General features: G+C 38.2%; 2 protein-coding genes across 5 annotated transcripts; one reads left to right on the top strand and one right to left on the bottom strand.

The window, feature by feature from the left end:
- Positions 1-108: 108 nt before the first annotated feature.
- Positions 109-5,558, bottom strand: LOC121809908 (protein STICHEL-like). 2 transcript variants are annotated; one of them, XM_042210756.1, is made up of 7 exons: positions 5,366-5,558; positions 3,120-5,257; positions 2,649-2,868; positions 1,863-2,399; positions 1,091-1,610; positions 523-604; positions 109-428 (listed from the first exon to the last, which is right to left on the bottom strand). In XM_042210756.1, the coding sequence occupies exons 2-7, from the start codon at positions 5,235-5,237 to the stop codon at positions 357-359; spliced, it is 3,549 nt and encodes a 1,182-aa protein (XP_042066690.1). In that variant the 5' UTR covers positions 5,238-5,257; positions 5,366-5,558; the 3' UTR covers positions 109-356. The 2 variants fall into 2 exon arrangements, with proteins under 2 accessions (XP_042066690.1, XP_042066689.1); XM_042210755.1 differs by having other exon boundaries at positions 3,120-5,558.
- Positions 5,559-12,794: 7,236 nt separating this feature from the next.
- Positions 12,795-18,998, top strand: LOC121806460 (GTPase Der-like). Of its 3 annotated transcripts, none has more exons than XM_042206505.1 (10): positions 12,795-13,019; positions 14,101-14,374; positions 14,499-14,853; positions 15,009-15,233; positions 15,496-15,755; positions 16,583-16,803; positions 17,120-17,245; positions 17,954-18,127; positions 18,365-18,502; positions 18,578-18,998. In XM_042206505.1, the coding sequence occupies exons 2-10, from the start codon at positions 14,200-14,202 to the stop codon at positions 18,899-18,901; spliced, it is 1,998 nt and encodes a 665-aa protein (XP_042062439.1). In that variant the 5' UTR covers positions 12,795-13,019; positions 14,101-14,199; the 3' UTR covers positions 18,902-18,998. The 3 variants fall into 3 exon arrangements, with proteins under 3 accessions (XP_042062439.1, XP_042062441.1, XP_042062440.1); XM_042206507.1 differs by having other exon boundaries at positions 14,523-14,853; XM_042206506.1 differs by having other exon boundaries at positions 14,109-14,374.
- Positions 18,999-20,305: the final 1,307 nt, after the last annotated feature.

Raw genomic sequence — 20,305 nt, forward strand, 5'->3', positions numbered from 1 at the left:
ATTATATGCTACTAGCTTTATGTTTATCTTATATATGAAAAAATGATTTGTATATGCCTGTATTTATAGGTGAATACAATTATATTGTTCCTAAGAGCATGGTGCACATTATAAAAGTTTTGACATAATTACCTACTATATGAGATTTAGTATAAGTTTAATATGGTTCACTTGGATATAGATTTTTTGTACCGTAAAGCCAAAAAAAAAACACGCTGATTGGCCGTGAGCACATATTTTTTCGAGAAACATACAAGGCTAGGATCACATAAGCCTATAAATACCAAATAAAATAACTGATGTGAAACACTGAGGATTGCCTGAAGTTATATCTACTGTTTCTGTTGTCTGTTTCTTCATTTCCCACACTCTCCGAATAAAGAAAATCGCACTTTTTTAGCCGCATGCCTAGAGGAGTCTTTCTTAGCCTGGAGAAAGAAAGTATGGATAATGAGTCTTAACCGAGTGCATCTTGCAACTGTTGTTTCCCATATATCAAAGTTGATTCATGAAATGGCATACCTTTCCCCTTGCTTGAGGTGTCCGGTTATTCCAACAGAGCATCCCGCTGCAACCTCCGCCTCCTGATCCAGATTCGTATCCTCTGTACAAGGAAATATCAGCACATATGATAAGACAAGAACAACTCTTCTCTTGCTCTTTCGACTTTATGTTCTGTATATATATTTATATAACAGTTTTCGCAAGTCAATCTGATTTATTCTGCCTTCAGTGAACTTAATTTCTACTGCTTTTTCTGTTTTTCATTTAATGAATTATGTATCTAGACCGAAATTGAAGTTCGTAGCTGCTAACTAAAACTAACATTAGTAAATACAGATCTCTTTCTAATATTATCATTGTTATCATCTATATTGCTCCATACTCCACCGTGGTCAAAATTTGATTAGATATCATAGTGATTTCTTGCATATGTAGAAAATATAGCAGGCTAAACAACTGCACGTGACTTTCAGAATTTGAGAAATCTCCCACAAAAAGAGTGGCAGCATTTTGTTACTATGCATTCAACATTGAGATAATTAAAAACAGCATGTGTAAGAAATCCAAGGTTATAGCAGTATCTTACTTGTTATCTTTGCGGAAACTGTTGCCAAATGTGATATTGTGAAGCAAGCTCGGGGAGATTGGACAGTGATCCGCGTTCTGAACAACCTGATCTTTCTGAGGCGCCACTTCGTCGTTCATATTTAGTTTTTTCATTTCATGATTCAACTCATCTTGTGGTAGAACTTGATTCCTTTCAGGTCTCAAATTGCTCATTGATCGAGGTGTTCCTTTGTCCGATGCCTGCAACGAGGCATTTTTCGATATTTGCTCGAGGATGATGGATTCAGTTTTCTGCAAAGGAATATCTGACTTGCTATCTTCCATACTTGTGCTAACATTTGAGCATGTTGATTTGTTTTCCTGGTTTATTGGAATCTCGTTTATCGGCTCATGGTCCAAAGAATCCTCTAGTAGACTTAATTTAACTTCCACATTGCATCGCAAAACAGCTTCAAATGAGTTAGTGATGCTGCTAAGAAAGCCTTGTGCTCTGGTTTTGATGTCACTATCCTCAAACGCAACGTGAGCAATAAAACCACCTGTATAAAGTTAAAAACTCATTAGAACGGTATCCAAAAACCACGACGTTATGATATTTGAGATGAATAGTTTCGTTGCTCGACCATATTCAGAAATCTATAGCATTATATATACTGCGGATCATTTAAGTGTAAGTGACACATAAAAGTGAAGCAAATTTCAAAAGTTTAGTCTATAGGGCAAGGGAACAGAGAAAGGGGAAAGCAGGAAAACGGTTTCGAAAATGTCCATTATTCAGAGAGGGAGTTTACCTTTCGTTTCTGATATTGAAACAAGCTTCCCATAAGAATGTAGCAGTAGCCTCAGTGTCTCAGAATGACATTTCTCGATACACAAAAGCCAAATACTAACCAACATCTCCGAATTCACGCACCTCAATGTGGTTCTCTTGTTTGTAATGTCAGCGTTTGAGACAGTCAAGCTTATACAGTCGTTAAATTGACTTTGGTTGGCATTTGGAGTTGGTCTGACATTGCTCACAGAATCGCACTGATCAGATAACATAAAGGATGTGGGAGAAGTTGACTTTTCGGGTGCAAATTGTTTGTCAGAGTTGTGCCTGGAGGCAGTCGATTCTCCAGGTATACTTGCGTGCTCCTCCTCAGTTGCCTTGGATACCTGCCCTCGACTACTTGTGGACTGAGTTCGACTAGGAGAGGGCATAGAACCTAATTGTAATAGAGTTGCTGTGAACCAGGTTGATCGTTCACTCGAGACCCTCAGATGCTTTTCTGCCTCAGATAGTAATGTTAATGCATGCTTTAGTCTGTGCAACTCTCTCTCTGTCACTGAAAATAAATACATCGGCACATATAAAATTCCAGTACTGGATAAATATATTGTGCGTTAAAATTTTAGGGGACGAAAAGCTTCTAAACAATATTGCTGTGTTGATTCAACCCTTGTACAGATGATATAACTAAATATCCATCAGTAAACTTGAAGACCTTAATCTCAATAGCGAAAAACATGAGGCCGAAAAAGAGAGCAACATACACATTAGAAGAGAGTTTCACTTGAACAGCAGATAGACTTACAAGTTTTCCAACCGAAGATTGAATCATCGTGCTTTGCATCAACACTCAGGTGAGTTCCAGCGATAATATCCACGATAAGAGTAACCAACTGTGAGATTAGAACTAGTGGGTCGACACCTGAATCCATCACTTCTCTGGATCTTCTTACAGTTTCGGTAGCATTTGATGACATGGCTAATTCCAAAAGCTCCAGTAGTTTATCCTCGGAGACAACCCCCATCTGTAGAAAATTCACACGCAACTTGGCATTATTTGATAATTATACGACTCGACTGCAAATGGTGCGACATGCACATGTACTATTCTGTTAAACGCGTTGGCCAAAAACTAATGCATTGACTGAAAATTAACAAGAAAAAAAAAATGTAACATAGTTCTTCAATTGGATGCAAGTCATACAATGGAAAAACTACGAAGATCAGTCAACATAGATTTAGATAGAGACTTGGAAAAAGGTTAGCTCAAACTCACCAGCTCATTCACCAACGACTTGGTGATTTGTTTCCCAAACAAACTCAACTGGTCCAGCATGATTTCAGCATCATGTAGTGAACCATCTGCACTCGAAGCAATCAGCTCTAACGCATTTGGTTCAACATCTAAATTTTCTTCAACAGAGATCTTCCTCAGTCGAGTAACAATATCGCCATTGCCAATTTTGTTGAAAATATGCTTCTGACATTGGGTCAATATAGCTCGTGGCACATTGTCAACATCAGTTGTTATGAGTATAAAAACTGTAAAAGGCAATGTTTTTTCAAGAACCCGAAGAAATGACAGCCATGCTTTTGAGGGCAGTAAATGACACTGGTCAATGACAATAACCCTGCAATGTGGAAGTCCTGAAGGATGAACCACTGATATGTTTCTTAAGACATCTTTCAGTCCGTCGACTCCCTTGATATTGGAGCAATCAACTTCTTCAATAAACCTGCTCTTGCCAGATAAGAAGTCGGCACATTCCCTGCAGGCTCCACATGGCCTACTATTATCGGTGGCAAGGCAATTCAAAGCAGCAGCAAAAATCCGAGCCATTGATTTCTTTCCCACTCCGCGAGGGCCTTGAAATAGATAACTCGGGGTGATCCTTCCCCTTGAAACTGCCCTCGCAAGAGATTGAACAACCATATTCTGTCCAATTAAATCCTCAAAACACATTGGCCTATATTTGTGGCTCAGGCTTTTGATATTGTCAGAAAAACTTTCTCGAGCTACAAACTCTAGCCCTTCTAGACTTCTACAACTTGAAGATCGCAGCCTCCTTCCAGCCAGCCGGCTCATGCCCTCCAAATCAAGTTCTGCGAGTTTTGCTGTGAGTTCATCATCACTTTCCATGGTTCTCAAAGATGATCCATCAGCACCACTGTCAAGAAGAGGAGCAAAGCTCTGAGCTGGTATCTTAGAGTTGAGCTTCCTCTTGTTGGAACGCAAAGATATTCCTTGATGTCTTTGCTGAGACGTGGTCTGGCTTCCACAAAGCAAGCTGCTTCCTTTTCTTCGCAGAGCATCAGAAAGAGATGGAGAGCAGGAACTTCCGTTTCTAGATCGAGGTGTTGACCTCCTAGACCAATAACAAGGAATCCCACATCCTCGCTGATCACCCACCTCATCATCACCATCATCAAATGAACCGGTCATTCCAACCCAAGAGTCAACTGTACTAGGATTCCTGATTGCATATCTATTATAACGGCGTGCCAACAACGCCCGTGTGCTATATGGAACAGAATCATCCTCCTTCCTGTGACTCCTCGTCATCTTCACAGGAGGACAAGACCAACCCTTGTTATTCTTGAACCTAGCAAGCAATTGTGACACTGCAGAATCTCTCCCTAAATCCTCCGAATTGCAATAACCCCCATTTTCATCAGACTGACCAATCAAACTCATAAAATCTTCCCTCCCCGAACCAACACTTGGCGAATCATCCATTGCATTCTTCGCATATCGACTTAGCAACATCTTCATCTGCAATTTCTGCCTTGAACCAGGACTAGAATAACCACTCCTCGCTGACTTCTTCTTCCTCCTGCGCCTAATACACGGCGTATAGCTCGAGTCCATACATTTGAAAAACGCTGCAGTAAACCTATCACTCTGATAACCATCACTCTTGGCATCATTCTTCACTGTATTCAAGCTATCAACTTCAAAGCTCTCATCTTGAGTAGGGGAAGATCCCTCCACATCACCACCACCACCACCACCACCACCATCATCATCATCATCATCAATCTGTCTACTCCTTTCACTCTCAGATTTCTGACTCTTCCAATTATGCAAATACACTCTCTCCTTTTTCCTCTCCTTATCACGTTGATTACCACTATTAGAGCTGTTATTACTCCCCACATTAAAATTGAGCTCAAAGGCATTACCTTCAACGCGGCTATTCTTGGTGAGGGATCTTGCAGAATCAGGCGGCGGCGACGGCGACGGCCTCCACGACGAGGAGGTTCCAGGATCCCTGAGCACCCTCGCAGCCTTGCGGATTTGCGTCAGCTCTTTCTTCCAATGCAGGTTGTTAGGACTGCGATCAACCCCACCACGACCCGCTGCCGCTGCTCCGCCGCCTTCAAATTGCATCATCCCACCTCTCCTCCGCCGCTCTAATTCAACAAATCAAAGAAACAAGAGCACTCAAAAACCCCATTCACACATTTTCAACTTCAAATCGGCAAATTCGAAATCAAGAGTAAGGTTTAGGGAAAGTATACAATGAATAGTGCTGAAAATGGGGTGAAGTGAAGAGAGAACCAATTTGCCGGGTTTTAATGGCTAAGAAGTTCTATTCGTGTAGTGTTGGTTGAAATGGAATGGAAGAATTGAAATGGTAAAGAGCTTCTTCTTCCCTCCATTGAAGAGAGAGAGGATGGCCCGCCATAGAGGCTCCAAATATTCTTTCCAAATGAGTCAATGATTCATACGTTTCTGTCTGATAGTTTTACCATTTATGTCTCTTTGTTCAAATAATTATTTGTTGCATTCATGTTTTCGTATTAAATGTGAGGATTTGTGAGTGTGTAATATGGAGACTAATAAATGTAATTCGATTAATATTACATGAATCATGAAAATGTAATTCGAGTAGTATTAGATGAATCGCGAATGTTACCGTTGATATGGAATGGGATAAAATATTTTTAAACATGAAAAGGGACCATTATTGAATCATACTTTGAATGTATTAATTACATAACGTTTTGTTCATCTTAATTGGATGTGAATCCACATAGTCCTCTTTTATTGACTCAATTCCCTCCTCGGTTGTGAGAACAACTGGTATAGAGTATATAGATTAAATGAGTTCTTTCTCCTAACAGACTAGTCTTTTGGGATGAGTTCTCCTGTTTGGTCTGTATCAAATTGGTGCTTTCATTGAGAACCCAAACGGCTCGGAGTGGTGGCCGGGCAACGAACTCGTCGTGACCAACGAGTACGTTTGGGGCTGACTCGGAGTAGTGGTCTGACAAAGAATCGGTCGTGACAAACGAGGACGTTGGCCATTAAAGGTGGGTCGAATGTTACGGACTCAATTCCCACATCGATTGTGAGAACAACCAGTCACAACTGGTGTAAGGTATATAGATTAAATGGGCTCGACGTTGGCCCTTAAAGGTATGTCGAATGTTACGGACTCAATTCCTACATCGATTGTGAGAACAACCAGTCACAACTGATGTAAGGTATATAGATTAAATGGACTCTCTCTCCTAACAAGCTAGTATTTTGGGATGAATTATCATGTTTGGTCTGTATCGTCCTAAACGATTACTATATTCTATTCAAGCTAATCAGTAGAAATTTCACAATTTAGTTTGTCTTTTTTATCTAAAAAATTGATGTCCTAAATGCTTCGGGAGTCGGACCGAGATAAAAAGAGACATTTTGATTATAGAGTGAACTGCACCAAAGGGCCCTGACTTTTCGCCTTGTAACATCAGAGGCCCCTAACTTTTAAAAATACCACCACATGGATCTGACAAAACATATAATCACAAATCGTGTTTTTTCGGACCATTAGACCCTCAGGGCCTGTAAGGGCAAAATCGGGCTTTTGCATGGCCGTCAGTGCTGTGTCAGCTGCAACACTGTTGACGGGACATCGAATTGCAATTGGTGTGACAGGTTGCATTGCTTGTTGTCCCCTATTATTTTCACACGCATGAATTGCAATCGGACCTGCATTGAAATTTCATAAATTTTTTCCATTCCAAAACATTTCGCCAGGCTTCTCTATATTTTTTCCCTCCAATTCCACCTTCACTTCATCAATTTGTCATTTCGCCAAAATAATTAGCCTCTGCCTATCGCCTCTGCCTTTCACGCCATTTTAATCCTTTTCATCAATGGCTCCAAAACGGAGACGAAGTGCTGCTGGAGCGTCCTCCGCTCGTAGTTCTTCTAGGCGAAAAAAGAAGCCGGCGACGCCATCGTCTTCATCACAATCACCTCCGGCATCACCTAGACACAGTAGAAGGGGTCGGGGACCAGAGATAATCGACGTAGACCCAGAAACGTGGAGCATTCGCGATCCTCTGCTTGATTTCTTCTATCCGGAAGAAGAATATAGTAAGTTCAAATTTAAAATTGGTTTCAAGGTTTTTGATTGTGATTTAGGGCTCCGAAAATTGGTTGATTTGTGAAACTGTTTTGATGTCCTCGTTTGGGAATTTGTTTGGACTGTGATTTAGGACTTTATATGTGAAAAAAGTTGGTTTAAATTTGGACGTTTGCTAACTCTGTACAAACCATAACAGGGGACCATCCCGGGATGTTTTCCGTCAGTTTTCATCACGGAGGGTCAATCTTCGAAATCAATGGAAAGAAGAAGTATGTTGGGGGGCAATTGACATTCTTTGACTATTGCTGGATTCGTCAGTTCGATTTCGTAGATCTGGCAGGCATGGTAGTGCGGTTGGGTTACAATAGGAACCTCATATGTGAGTTCTATTACGTTCATCCAACGTATAGTGCTGGTTGTAGTGGCGTGGAAATAGGAGGCTCATTGCTGCCCATAATTGACGATGCACATCTGGGTCCTTTTCTCAAAGTCGCGGCTACTAGCACAAAGCTAGTTCACATATATGTTGTCGAGATAACACAGGCGGCCGCCTTGCTGAAGAAGCGAAAAGAAGAAGCGGAGGAGTTGCTAAAATTTGTGAATGCTAGTAAAAAACCCACTGTGGTCATTGGAGAACTTGACGAACCGAACCCGATTGTGCCGAAGAGTAAACCGAAAAGGAAGAAACAACACCAGGAGGAGCAGAGGAAACCATCGGCACCATTACTGTTGCTTGAGTGGTACCCTAGGGATCTTGAGTTTGAAGAGTATTTGACCACGAGTTTAGAAGACAAACATCGCGAATGGAAGAGGCAAGAGGAGGATGCCCGTAAGAATTTGATGGATGCATTTGCATCATGTAGTGCAGAGCAAGCAGAAGCTGTTGTGTTTGATGTTGAAGGGAATGAACCAGTGGTTGGTGTTGTTGGACAAGGAGATGTCCATGAATGCGAATGTGGAGTTGAGGTTGAGGTAGAAGACGTTAATGAACAAGTTAGCCATGGTGAACACGGTGTACAACATGTGGTTGAGGTTGAGGTTGAGGACGTTAATGAACAGGTTAGCCATGGTGAACACGGTGTACAACATGAGGTTGAGGTTGAGGTTGAAGACGTTAATGAACAGGTTAGCCATGGTGAACACGGTATACAACCTAAGGCTGAGGTTGAAGACACTTGTGAACAGGTTAGCCATGCAGAGGTTAGTACACGACGGTGGTACATGTTTGTAATTTGTTGTTTATGTTTGGTATTCATATGTGATTTCATAATTTGTTTAGATTGGGCATCATGAAACCGATGTAATTGTAGACCCTGTTGATAGCGTGGCTGAGGTTAGTGCATACCTAACCTATTGTAATTGAGTTGTGATTTATGATTGTATGCATGGTGTTAATTTGTGAATTTATGTTAAAGCAGATGGGACAATCTTCTCATAGTGAAGATGTTCAACATGTTGACGATAATGTGTACAAACCGACCCTGGATTTTTCAGCCGAAGCTCAACGTCAAGTGCAGTCGGAAGCACCCATTATCGAGGAGATTCCGGATGAATTGATAATGTCCGAACTTGAACCTCCATCCATGGAACACGGTGGACAGGAAGTGCATGATGGTCCCGAAGTGCATGTTGTGCCTGAAGTGCATGGTGGACCGGAAGTACATGATGGTCTTGGAGTAGAACCTCAGGAGCCACCGTTTGAGTACATTCCGGATGGCTGCCATCTACATAATGAGGGACCGCCGACTGATAATGAAGATGATGAGTTGGACCATTTCAATCATATTTGAGTAACTTCATTTGTGATTTCAGTAATAGTTTGGTAGTATTCATTTGTGTACATGGTTTGTGATTTCAATCATATTTGAGTAACTTCATTTGTGATTTCAGTTTGGTAGTATTCATTTGTGTACATGGTTTGTGATTTCAATCATATTTGAGTAACTTCATTTGTGATTTCAGCTTGGTAGTATTCATTTGTGTACATGGTTTGTGATTTCAGTCATAATTGTGTAACCTCATTCGTGCTTTCAGACATAAATGAATAGCAACAAAGCAAAGCGTAGTTGATCAGGATTTCAGTTTGTGATTTCAGAAATGAACCACAGAGTGAACACGACATAACATTGTTATAACAGTAGAAAAATTACAATACATAAGAACAAGATTGTGATTTTTAAGCGTCGGAGAGTTGTTGCCATCTGACCAATTTTCACCGCCAATGCGTCACACTCTTCAGTTTTCATACCCAGTTGTAGCTTCAAGTCTTCAAACTCCACGGTTTTCAAGCGCAATTTCTCGTGCAGCACACCTTCGAGTAGAGATTTGCTTCGAAGTTCAGCTTCGAATTGGTCTCGCTCAAGTTTCACTCTCTGAAAATAACTGTCTTGACTTGGGGATAGACTCGCATCAAACCATCGAAAAAACTTGCAGTCATCGTCCTGCATAATAATTTCTCATTAATCTTTATGCCAATAAAATTAATGGACAACACGATCAAAATACATGGTTTTAACCTTCCATATAGGGCAGCGATAGTAACGTCTACCCGGGTTAACAGCCGTCCTAGATGTAACGAGCTCGGCCTCAAGATCGTGATTACACTTCACAATTTCTGGACGATGCCAATTCCAATTGAAGCTTGAGCCGAACGATTGAGAAGAAGAAGAAGACATTGCGTAACGACCTGAATTCAGTTCGACAATACAAAAATCAAATCGACCAAGAATTGCAAAAATAATTTTCAAATGCCCGACAGTAACCATACAACCAAAAAAAATCAACCAACAATTACAAAATAAAATTCCAACGGAAATCGCCTAAAACCCTCTTTGATACCCTAAATTCAGCAAAATCCAGATGAAATCCACTAAATTCGAGATCCCGAACGGCTGGTGAAGATATGAAATCCCCTAAATTGCTCGATGTCGAAGAAGATAAAATCGCGTATACTGTTTTGAGAGGGAAATCAGAATTTGAGTAGAACTTGAATGGGGTAGATGAAACGAAAATGGAGGGAAGAAATAATGAAACAGAATTGAAAAATATAAATGGAATTATGATTACACAGGTGCTTGACAAGACCGCACCTGCAAATGCAGTCATAGGGGTGCAGCCTAATGCAATCAAAAGGTCTAAACTGCCCTTCACCCCATTTGGGCATTTTCGTCCGAAAAATGGCAAAATATACACGATTTGTGATTATATGTTTTGTCAGATCCCTGTGGTGGTATTTTTAAGTTAGGGGCCTCTGATGTTACAAGGCGAAAAGTCATGGCCTTTTGGTGCAGTTCACTCTTGATTATATAATACTCTGCAATCTTGGGGCAATACCGGCCAAATATGTAAAGTTGCAAATTCAACTCGCAACTTCCTCATCAAGTTCAACCATCTATTTTTTGACTGATCGAAGTTAGTTCCCCATATCCAAAAGCGTAATTTTGTGTCGGTATACCACTTCGATTAGCTGAGGTTACCGCTTTTTTTTGTATCAATATAAAACTTCATGTTTGGTATTGTCGTGAAAATTATTAGAAAGAGCCACTCACCCCTTAAAAGGGAGTGGGTAGGCCAGAGAAGAGAAAAAAAGAGATATAATCCATAGGAAGTGGGTAGCAAGAGAAGAGATAAAGAGAGGGAGTGGGTAGGCAAGAGAAGAGATAAAGAGATATAATCCATCATAGGCAAGAGAAGAGATAAAGAGATATAATCCATTATCGACTTGGGTCCGCTCTGATACCATATTAGAAATGAGTCACTCACCCCTTAAAAGGCCTTATAAGGGGGAGGGTTATCCACACTTATATAGGTGAGTTAGGATCGTTATCAAGTCGATATGGGACAAGAATTATGAATTTTAACAAAAATTCTCATATATGGTCTAATTAAATGAATTTGGGAGGATGTTCTATCATTTGTGATTGAAAGTGCTTTTGGTATATTGAAAATGCGGTGGGGCATCTAAGTTCAAAACTATCCTATCAAGTCTTGTATCTTGTTCCATAATCTCATTAGGAGCCAATGAAACTGACCCATTCAAAGAACTCCTTGATAAAGAAACTTTAACCAACGACGATATTTTTTAAAAATTATTGACATGTGATTTATTAAGTTGGAATACCTTATGATTAAGTAGAAATGGATAAACATGTGATGACAATGTGGAATCAAATGCAATTTCATTTCTAATTATAATTATTTTTGTTGTGTGATTGATCAATGCATGAGTGATTGAGCTTAATCGAGCTCAAGAGCTGAAGAAGAGATGAAGAAGCTGTCGAGCTACAATAACCGTTAGATGGAGATTAGTTAGATTGTTCTAATCTTGACCGTCCATTCTTACTAGCTGTTAGGTGTTCAGTTTAGTTAGATAAAAAGGCTGTTAGTTAGTTAGTTAGTGTATCTTCTCCTAAAATACACAGCTCGTTTCCCTTGTTGAATTCAATAAGATTTCTTCATATTTCTCTCAATCAAAATAGTGTTCTTCAATTTCTCAGTTTTCAGATTCAATTCATGACAGTTTACATTTACTTAATGTTGATCATAACATTCTCGTTCGTGTTTATGTCTCATATGAGATTATTAATCCAACATGTGTCAATAATTGTTTTGATTCGGATTGTTGCTTAGGGGCATGAAGGCAATGCATGAGAATATGAGATAAATTCGGAGTTTCTTAACTCAATTGTGCACGTATAGTGGGTAATATTTTAAAAAATGACCAGTTAATGAATAATGCGGATCTCCTACTCCAACACTCCTACTTCATTCCTACTCCAACACATACAACATAATAAAATAATGTTATAAACATGTAAGTGATGGTGAGATTTTATAACATTATTTTATTGTATTGTGAGTGTTGGAGTAGGAATGAAGTAGGAGTGTTGAAGTAGGAGATCCTTTCCGGTTAACAAAACACATGCATAATCTTTCATTTGGTATGATTACTAGTACAAAAATGTGGGAAAACAACAAGTGTGTAAGGAGATCACAACCTTCACATATACTCCATATCGGATTAATTTTCATGTCATTTTGTACTTGCCGTGGAGATTGAAAAAATTATTATGAAAGACTTGTATTTTGATATTAATGATAATCAATGACAAATGTGTTTGCCATTTTTTATGAACACATTATTATTAAATAAAACAAAAAGGCTGTGCAAGTTAGATACAAACTTTATACTGTTATCATTCAAAGCATTTCAAGTCAGAAGTCAATGTGTGATTGATACAAACCAATTTAGAACAATGGCCATTTCTTGTAACTCCCAGAAAATGGTCTCAACAAAAGTACTATTTCAATAAGAATATCGTTATTTTTGACTGTCTAATAATTTTTCAACGATATAATTATCGTTAATTGATATAAATTTAAGAGTAACGTAGGGGAATAAGTTAATACTTTAGTAAACAAATATAATAAGAAAATAATATAGTGCTAGAAATCAATTTATAATTTAGCATAACATAATAGTAATAAAATTATAGTTTACAGTAGTATAGTTGTTTTGTTGAAATTATATAGTATATATAATAGATCGTGGGCCATCCACATTTCATATGGCTGGGCTTTTCGAAAGAGGTCCATTATCAACACACTAAATTACTCAGTTTCAGCCATCTCTATTTTCTTCTCTGTCCGATATCGACCAGCCGCCCCACGCCGCCGTTCGGCTGTCTGACACCGACGTCTCCGCTGCCCTCCACCACAATCTCTCCTTCTTCCTCTACCAATCCACCACTGTAGTGGAATTTCAAGCTTGGAGCTTCAAAGGCTAAGCTCAGAAATTTGTGAAATTGGTACAGATTTTTTAAAAAAAATTCTTTAACCTTGAACATTGTGAAGTTGAATAGGTAGATTAAAATGGGAGAACAGTGAAAGGGTAGCTTGTACCAATGCCTTTGTTATTGAGAAGAAAAATTTAAGCATGTTTTTCATGATAGGTGCTTGGTTTTAATTACTATACTTAATTGGCCTTTGGTGTTGAGAAGAAAAATTAAGCATGTGTTATTAATAAAATTGAAGCTTGAATGAGAATTTGTGAAAGTGTTCTTGGTATAAGCTAAACTAGTGAAATGGCTTTGAGATTAATTGAACTCATTTGTTTAAATTGGTTGAGAAATGATGCGATGGAGATTGTAGAGTTGAGAGAAATTGAGAAAAGTTCTTGTGAATTCAGGAGTTGTGAGAATGTAGAGATGTGTGAAAATTGATTGGAGAGTGGAGTGTGTGATTTGAGAAATGAGGGAGTTCTTAATAGATGAATTACTGGTGAAAAAAAGAATATTTTTTTGGCAGTTGTAAATCGATTTATGCAGAAAGCCTTGTGTATTGGAGGTTTACTGTCAGCACTTCAAAACCAGTGGTTAACTGTCACTTTTCGGTTCCAAATATCTGGAACCGAAACCAAAACCCATTAGGTAGAACAAAAATTCTGTTTCTGATTCAGTCCCTGTGTCTCGGTTTCAGTTTGAAAACCAAAATTGTCAGTCCAATTTCGGGCTGAACCGACGGTCTCTACTTAAACCACACACAACATTTCTATTTTGACATTCTTATATTTACTCAGTTATTCTAATTAATATATTCTTTAGCTTGATTGGTGATTTAATATTTACTAGATTTTGAATTATGGTATATATTTATAAAGTGTTGGATGAACCACATTTTACATATACTTACTGATGCTAGAATTTGAATCACAGGACATGTTACTAACTTTGTTGGAGTTGTTAATAATATTTTCGTGATTTATTAATTTTTTTGAAACATAATATGTACTTGATTTTATTATATTTTTATTAAAACCATAATCTGAAATAAATGCAAAAGCCCCCATTACCATTTCCACATGCACCACCACTCACCAACAACTTGTAGGGGAAAAGCTTTGGAGCATTGAGCATCATAAAATGCCTGAGGTTATCTGGGCGCAGTGAGAGCGTTACTGCTAATATACACGGTGGTTAACCACTCAGAATGAGGGGATCATGGTTTCAGACCGTTTTGGGCCGAAAAAGCCGTCGAGCTCTTGATGGTCTATCCTCCAGAAACACCACCTTACAGTATCTTGCGCGTAACCCAATTCCAACATTCTTGAGTAATGGAGAAAGAAAGTTCTTCAATGCTACCACTCAAGTAAAAATAAAGCGTGGTATATATCCATACTAGTATGCTCAGTCATCTGCTTTGATATTATATTTTATTTGCTGTTGCTTTATGTACTTGCTTTGATACTGGTTATTTTTATTTAGTTTTGACGTAATTATATTGCTTAGGGGGTTCTCCCATACACGGCATAGGAGTGACACCTTGCAGATTTGTTAATGGGCTGTCTCTCTCTGCGCTTTCTTCTTTTTCAACTCACAGTGTGGAAAATTTTTGTTCTCTACCTGAAAATGAAGTCGGGACTGAGCCGATGGGTTCTGTTGTTTTACCTTGCCCGGGTGATTTAAGCAGTGAAGTGAAAGACGTTCGAGTTGCTGCTGATGATAGTGATTGTGACAAGCCAAGATCACAACCTAAAGCTATAACTCGAGAATCTATTGACTTCACAAAAATTCCGATTGAGAAGCTTCCGTCTGTCCTTATTATAGGACGCCCAAATGTTGGGAAGTCAGCATTGTTTAACCGGTCAGTTTTGATCATGGAGTCTTTGATGGCATAGAGTTGATATGTATGAAGTTTTGATATTCATATTCAGTTTATATTTCGAAGTTATGATATCATTATTCATTCTTCCATGTGTTATTGGCCTGCAAATTTAAGTTAGCTTGTTGGTACTGTAGTTTGATTCGGAGGAGGGAGGCACTTGTTTACAACACCCCTAATGACCATGTTACACGTGATATAAGAGATGGAATTGCTAAACTGGGGGATTTGCGTTTTCGGGTTCTTGATTCAGCCGGCTTGGAGGCAGAGGCTTCTTCAGGTTCTGTTCTTGGTAGAACTGCTGCTATGACCGGATATGTGTTGGCAAAAGCCCATTTGGCACTTTTTTTGATTGATGCAAGGTTAGACTTGTTTTTTCCTGTACTTACTTACTTCAAATGCATGTGAAGTTTCCATGCTTGTGACTTGTGTATGTTTAGGAGTCCACTTTGTGGCATATGCCTTTCTTTGTGATATGCACTATGCAATCAAGCAACCAAAAAGAGAAAGTGAGAGACATGTGACAATGTATTACATTTGATATTGTCACTGTACTGGGTAGTGCTATGTTATTTTCATTTGATGCTCAAATATTCTAATTTGGGTTGTATGTATCAAGTCCAGAGATGGATTGCAACCGTTGGATTTGGATGTCGGAAAATGGTTAAGAAAGCATGCCCCTGGTATGAAGACTATAGTGGTAATGAATAAAGCTGAGCTGCTAGATAATGTTTCTGGCTCTCTTGGTGCTGCTGCTGGTGAATCTTATACATTAGGATTTGGTGATCCTATTGCTTTATCTGCGGAGACTGGATTTGGGTTGGCAGAGCTTTCTGAAGCTTTGAGGCCACTGCTTGAGGATTTTGTTCTCCAGAATATAGATGGTAAATTCTCATGATTCTAAATGAGAAATCATCTTTCCTTTCCCCTTTTTTAGTTCCATTTTCCAGCTTGGTTGGCTTTATCAATGTTGGTATAATTTGTAGTGGTTTTGATTGAAATTCCTGATTAGATGCATATGATTTCGCGTAAATTAATTTGGAAGTTGCTTTATTGACCGATGGTTGTCAATAATCACTTGGTCTGCACATGGTTTTAAGATGCATTCTTGACCATCACCTCTGCGTGAATTGACTAGAAATGTTTGAAAATTGATGGGCTTAAATTTTTTTAAGCCTTAATTTGAAGTGGGCTATTTCTACACAACCCTATGTATGAAATTAAAAGACAAAAGGTTATCATTGTACTTCTTGGGCATCTATTTGAAGCTATTTGATCATTAGACTTCAATTCTTGTCTAGACCGCAATTGCTAGTGATAGCAAGCTCGGTTGACCGTGACTAGGGGAGGATTAAAGAAATGGGGAAGAAGGGGAAAACAACACAAGTTGTGTACTCAGACATGTCTCAATAAAGAAATTACTTGAATAAAATCAAAGTATCACTTGGAAGCATGATAATAACTCGAAGTAGTAGTATTCAACAAAACATGAACAAACATTGTTTCAACAGAAGCATTCGAGAGAAGAGTGATGCCATGTGTGAAGATATGATTATTTGCTATGCTTTCATCATATTATTTGTTTATTATATTTGTTATGATTTTCACATGATTTATGCCTCGGACCGCCTCGAGGCTAACGCATTTTAAAACCTTGTGTCTGCACTGATAATTTTTGAAGTAACTAATGGAATATGCTTTCTGTTTCCAGTTCTAGATGAAGATACTTGCGATGATAGCTCCTACTTGGATGAGAATGTTGACTCTAAGCTTCCATTGCAGTTGGCAATTGTTGGGAGACCAAATGTAGGGAAGTCTACTTTGCTGAATGCTCTCATACAAGAGGACCGAGTTTTAGTAGGACCAGAAGCTGGTTTAACTCGAGATTCAATCCGGGTTGAATTTCAGTACGAGGGGAGAGACGTTTATCTTGTAAGTAAGAGATTATCAGTCGGTAGTTTCCTTAGTGTGCTAGAGATATTTGTGTTGAATTGATTGCATAAGATGATCACTGAACAAGTGTGACTTTCTGTTTTAATGCAGTGAGTTAAATAGTTCCTTGTAGTGTTTCTGACTTATACGAATTAGGCTATGAATTTCTAAAATTGATGCTACCTTGTACATCAAAGACATCTGAGTTTTGGTGTAGAGTAATGCAGTAGCAACAGAGTTTCCCAAGAATAATATCTCGGAGTGCATAACAAAACAACACCTAACAATGTTCGCATTCTGATATTTTATTTTCCAGGTTGATACCGCAGGTTGGTTGGAGAGAACAAAACAGGACAAAGGCCCATCATCCTTGAGCATTGTTCAATCAAGGAAAAACCTAATGAGGGCCCATGTGGTTGCGCTAGTTCTGGATGCGGATGAGGTCTGTTTTGTTTTCTGCAAATGACATTTGCATTAATTGGTCTCTGAAGTGCACTCTTATTTATCTTTAATTCTATATATTTTTGTGCTTGGTTTTAGTTTTACTATTTTACTGAAAGTCACAAGCTTTTATAATTGAACCCTTTTTTTCCCAACGTATCCAACTGAAAATGCCTGTGGATGCTTATCAATCTTCTTTATTGCACTAAGGATAACTGAAGAGTTCATGCATGTGTGCCACTCTTTTTTGGGCATAAGATGATGCATATGCTCCATTATCTATTTTGGTTTTGAATCTTAAGTGTTTAATTGCTTATGCCCTGAAACCCTTACATCAACCTCTCATTCTTCTACACTTATCTTAATCCATAGATGCTACTGCCATTTTCATTTTTTAGATATTTATATTAAGCTTGCTTTGTTAAACATTTGTTTGGTTTCTTTGCCAATATGCTGGGTTTAGAACATCCCAATGAAGATATTGACTCCTTTTTTCCCCTTCGCAATAAATGTGCAGTACAATGCTATGCCCTTTATTGATGAGCTATGTAATACATTAACCATTTGTTTCATTATCTGCGGTTCCGTTTCATATTTTCGGTGGGATACCTATGAGGGTTGATATAAGTAGATCTGCTCTTGGTTACATTTGGAATGTTCTAGTGTCCTGTTCTCAATATAACATGGTGTGTTTAATTCCTGCATATAGATTGCAAAAGCTAAACGAAGTATGAAACATGCTGAAGTAGTTATAGCAAGGCGAGCAGTAGAAGAAGGTCGAAGTTTGGTTATTGTGGTGAACAAGATGGATCTTTTGTCGGGTAAACAATATGAAAGGGTTGTCAATATCGTACCTGAAGAAATTCAGAGTGTAATTCCCCAGGTCAGTAATGAGAATATAGAACTATTTCATCGATGATATATTCTGGATGGCGGTTTCCAACTTGATATTTGATGTAAAATTTACCAAAATCTTGGTTTATTGTTATTTTGTCCATATACGATCGTGAGGAGTTTTGTTTGTAAGTGGTCATGCTGAAATATTTATGCCCGTCTCCAAAGTGCGCCTATTAATACAATGTCGTATTTTATCTTGCATTTGATGAAAGTTTGTCACCAGGTGACAGGATTACCTGTGGTATTTGTTTCTGCACTTGAGGGCAAAGGAAGGATGGCTGTGATGCGCCAGGTTGTTGATACTTATGAAAAATGGTGCTGTAGACTGCCAACATCTCGTTTAAACCGCTGGTTACGCAAGGTTTGCTGAAATTGTCCGATTGCCCCAGACTCCGTGTGTAAACTTTTCATTGATGGCTTACGTATCCTTGTGTAGGTTATGAGCAGACATTCTTGGAAAGACCAGTCCGCCCAACCCAAGATCAAATATTTCACTCAGGTGAAGGCCCGACCACCTACATTTGTTGCGTTTGTGAGCGGGAAGGTTCAGCTATCAGACACAGACCTCAGGTTCTTAACGAAGTCGCTCAAGGAAGACTTTGATCTGGGCGGGATTCCTCTGCGTATTATGCAGCGCACCGTTCCTAGACGTGGCGAGGGTAAACCCAAAAAGAACACACGAGCTGCCGGAAAAACAACACAACGCATGGCATCCGATAAAAGATCTGCTTTAGTAGACACTGAGGCTGCTGCATCATAAGCTTTTAACTTTTTTCTTCTCTTTTGGATATCAGACTATTTGCATACCGACAGTTTTGAAATCCACCAATAGTTATTTCATGACTTAATTATGATCATTCAAACATTAGTATATTTTCATAATTAAAGGCACACTTCAAACATGGTTAAATATCTCGAACCGAATAATGATGCACACTAATTAGCTAGTGAGGTTTAAACATAACAGCTTTAACATCACCAAACTGAATTTTGTAAGAGATGCTAAACAAATTCTCGTTTTCTCGGTGGCATTTGCTGAAGGAATGAAGCTGATATTCTCTTGAGTTTGAGTGCTGATATATACTGTTTACAATCTTGTAATTGTGTGGATAATACGATATATTTATGATATGTCATGCTGGACAATACTATAAGATTCAAATAAATTTTATTGTAGTATATATGAATTAATGTTATTAAAGAAGTGTTATTAGAGAAAAATTATTTACGTAAATTACTGAATAAAGGATATCGAAATGAAATGTAAATATTACAACTCAATATATTCAGATTTAAAAGGTTTTAGTTATGAAGGTTCTAAATGACTTTAGTCCATTTTAGGATGCCCACTATTAAATGGACTTTATAGTAAGATATTTAATTCACATTTTATCAATATAAAACTAATACTATAAAAATAGGGTTCACAATTCACTATTCTTTTTTATTCACTTTTTTTTTTTACTTTTTAAAATTCATATCCAGTTAAAGTGAGATATTTATTCATAGACTAAAAGAATACAAATTTATATAAAATTAGATTGCTTGAGATCTAGCAAACCAATCTTGTCGTTATCGTGCGGACTTTCTCATCTCACTCTCATTTTGTTCTCTTTGATGTATCAGTCAAATTCACTATTCTTTTTCTCTTTAGGGTATACTTCACCCATCTCATTTAAGATGATACACTTTCATTTTAGTTTGTTCCAATTAAGATGTCACAATTCTATTTTTGGTATCTTTCTCTTAACAATTAATATACCCAACTATTTTTTTCTCTTTCCAATTAAATATCCAATTCCCTTTCTCTCTCCATTTAACACTTCCGCATACTCTTCCTCTCTTCAATTTATCACAATAAACAACAAATCCTAAAATCTCATGCCGACTAAAAAATGTGTCATCTTAGCCGGTGGGACGGAGGGAGTAACTTATAGTAGTATTTACAAAAAAATAAATTTAGTATGCTTTATAATATTATAATGAAATTTATTTTTATGAAAAAGATTATTACGGTAACACAAAAAATCGTGTGCATGGAGCCCGACCCTAATCTTATAGCGCTTTTTATTTCTGTTTGGCGAGACCGATCGAGCTACACTGTATCACAATCACATTTATGAAGATTAATATAACCAAATTTAGTCGAATTTTACTATCCATC

The sequence above is a fragment of the Salvia splendens genome, chromosome 6, assembly GCF_004379255.2.
Source record: "Salvia splendens isolate huo1 chromosome 6, SspV2, whole genome shotgun sequence".
In the NCBI taxonomy this organism is placed as follows: Eukaryota; Viridiplantae; Streptophyta; class Magnoliopsida; order Lamiales; family Lamiaceae; genus Salvia; species Salvia splendens.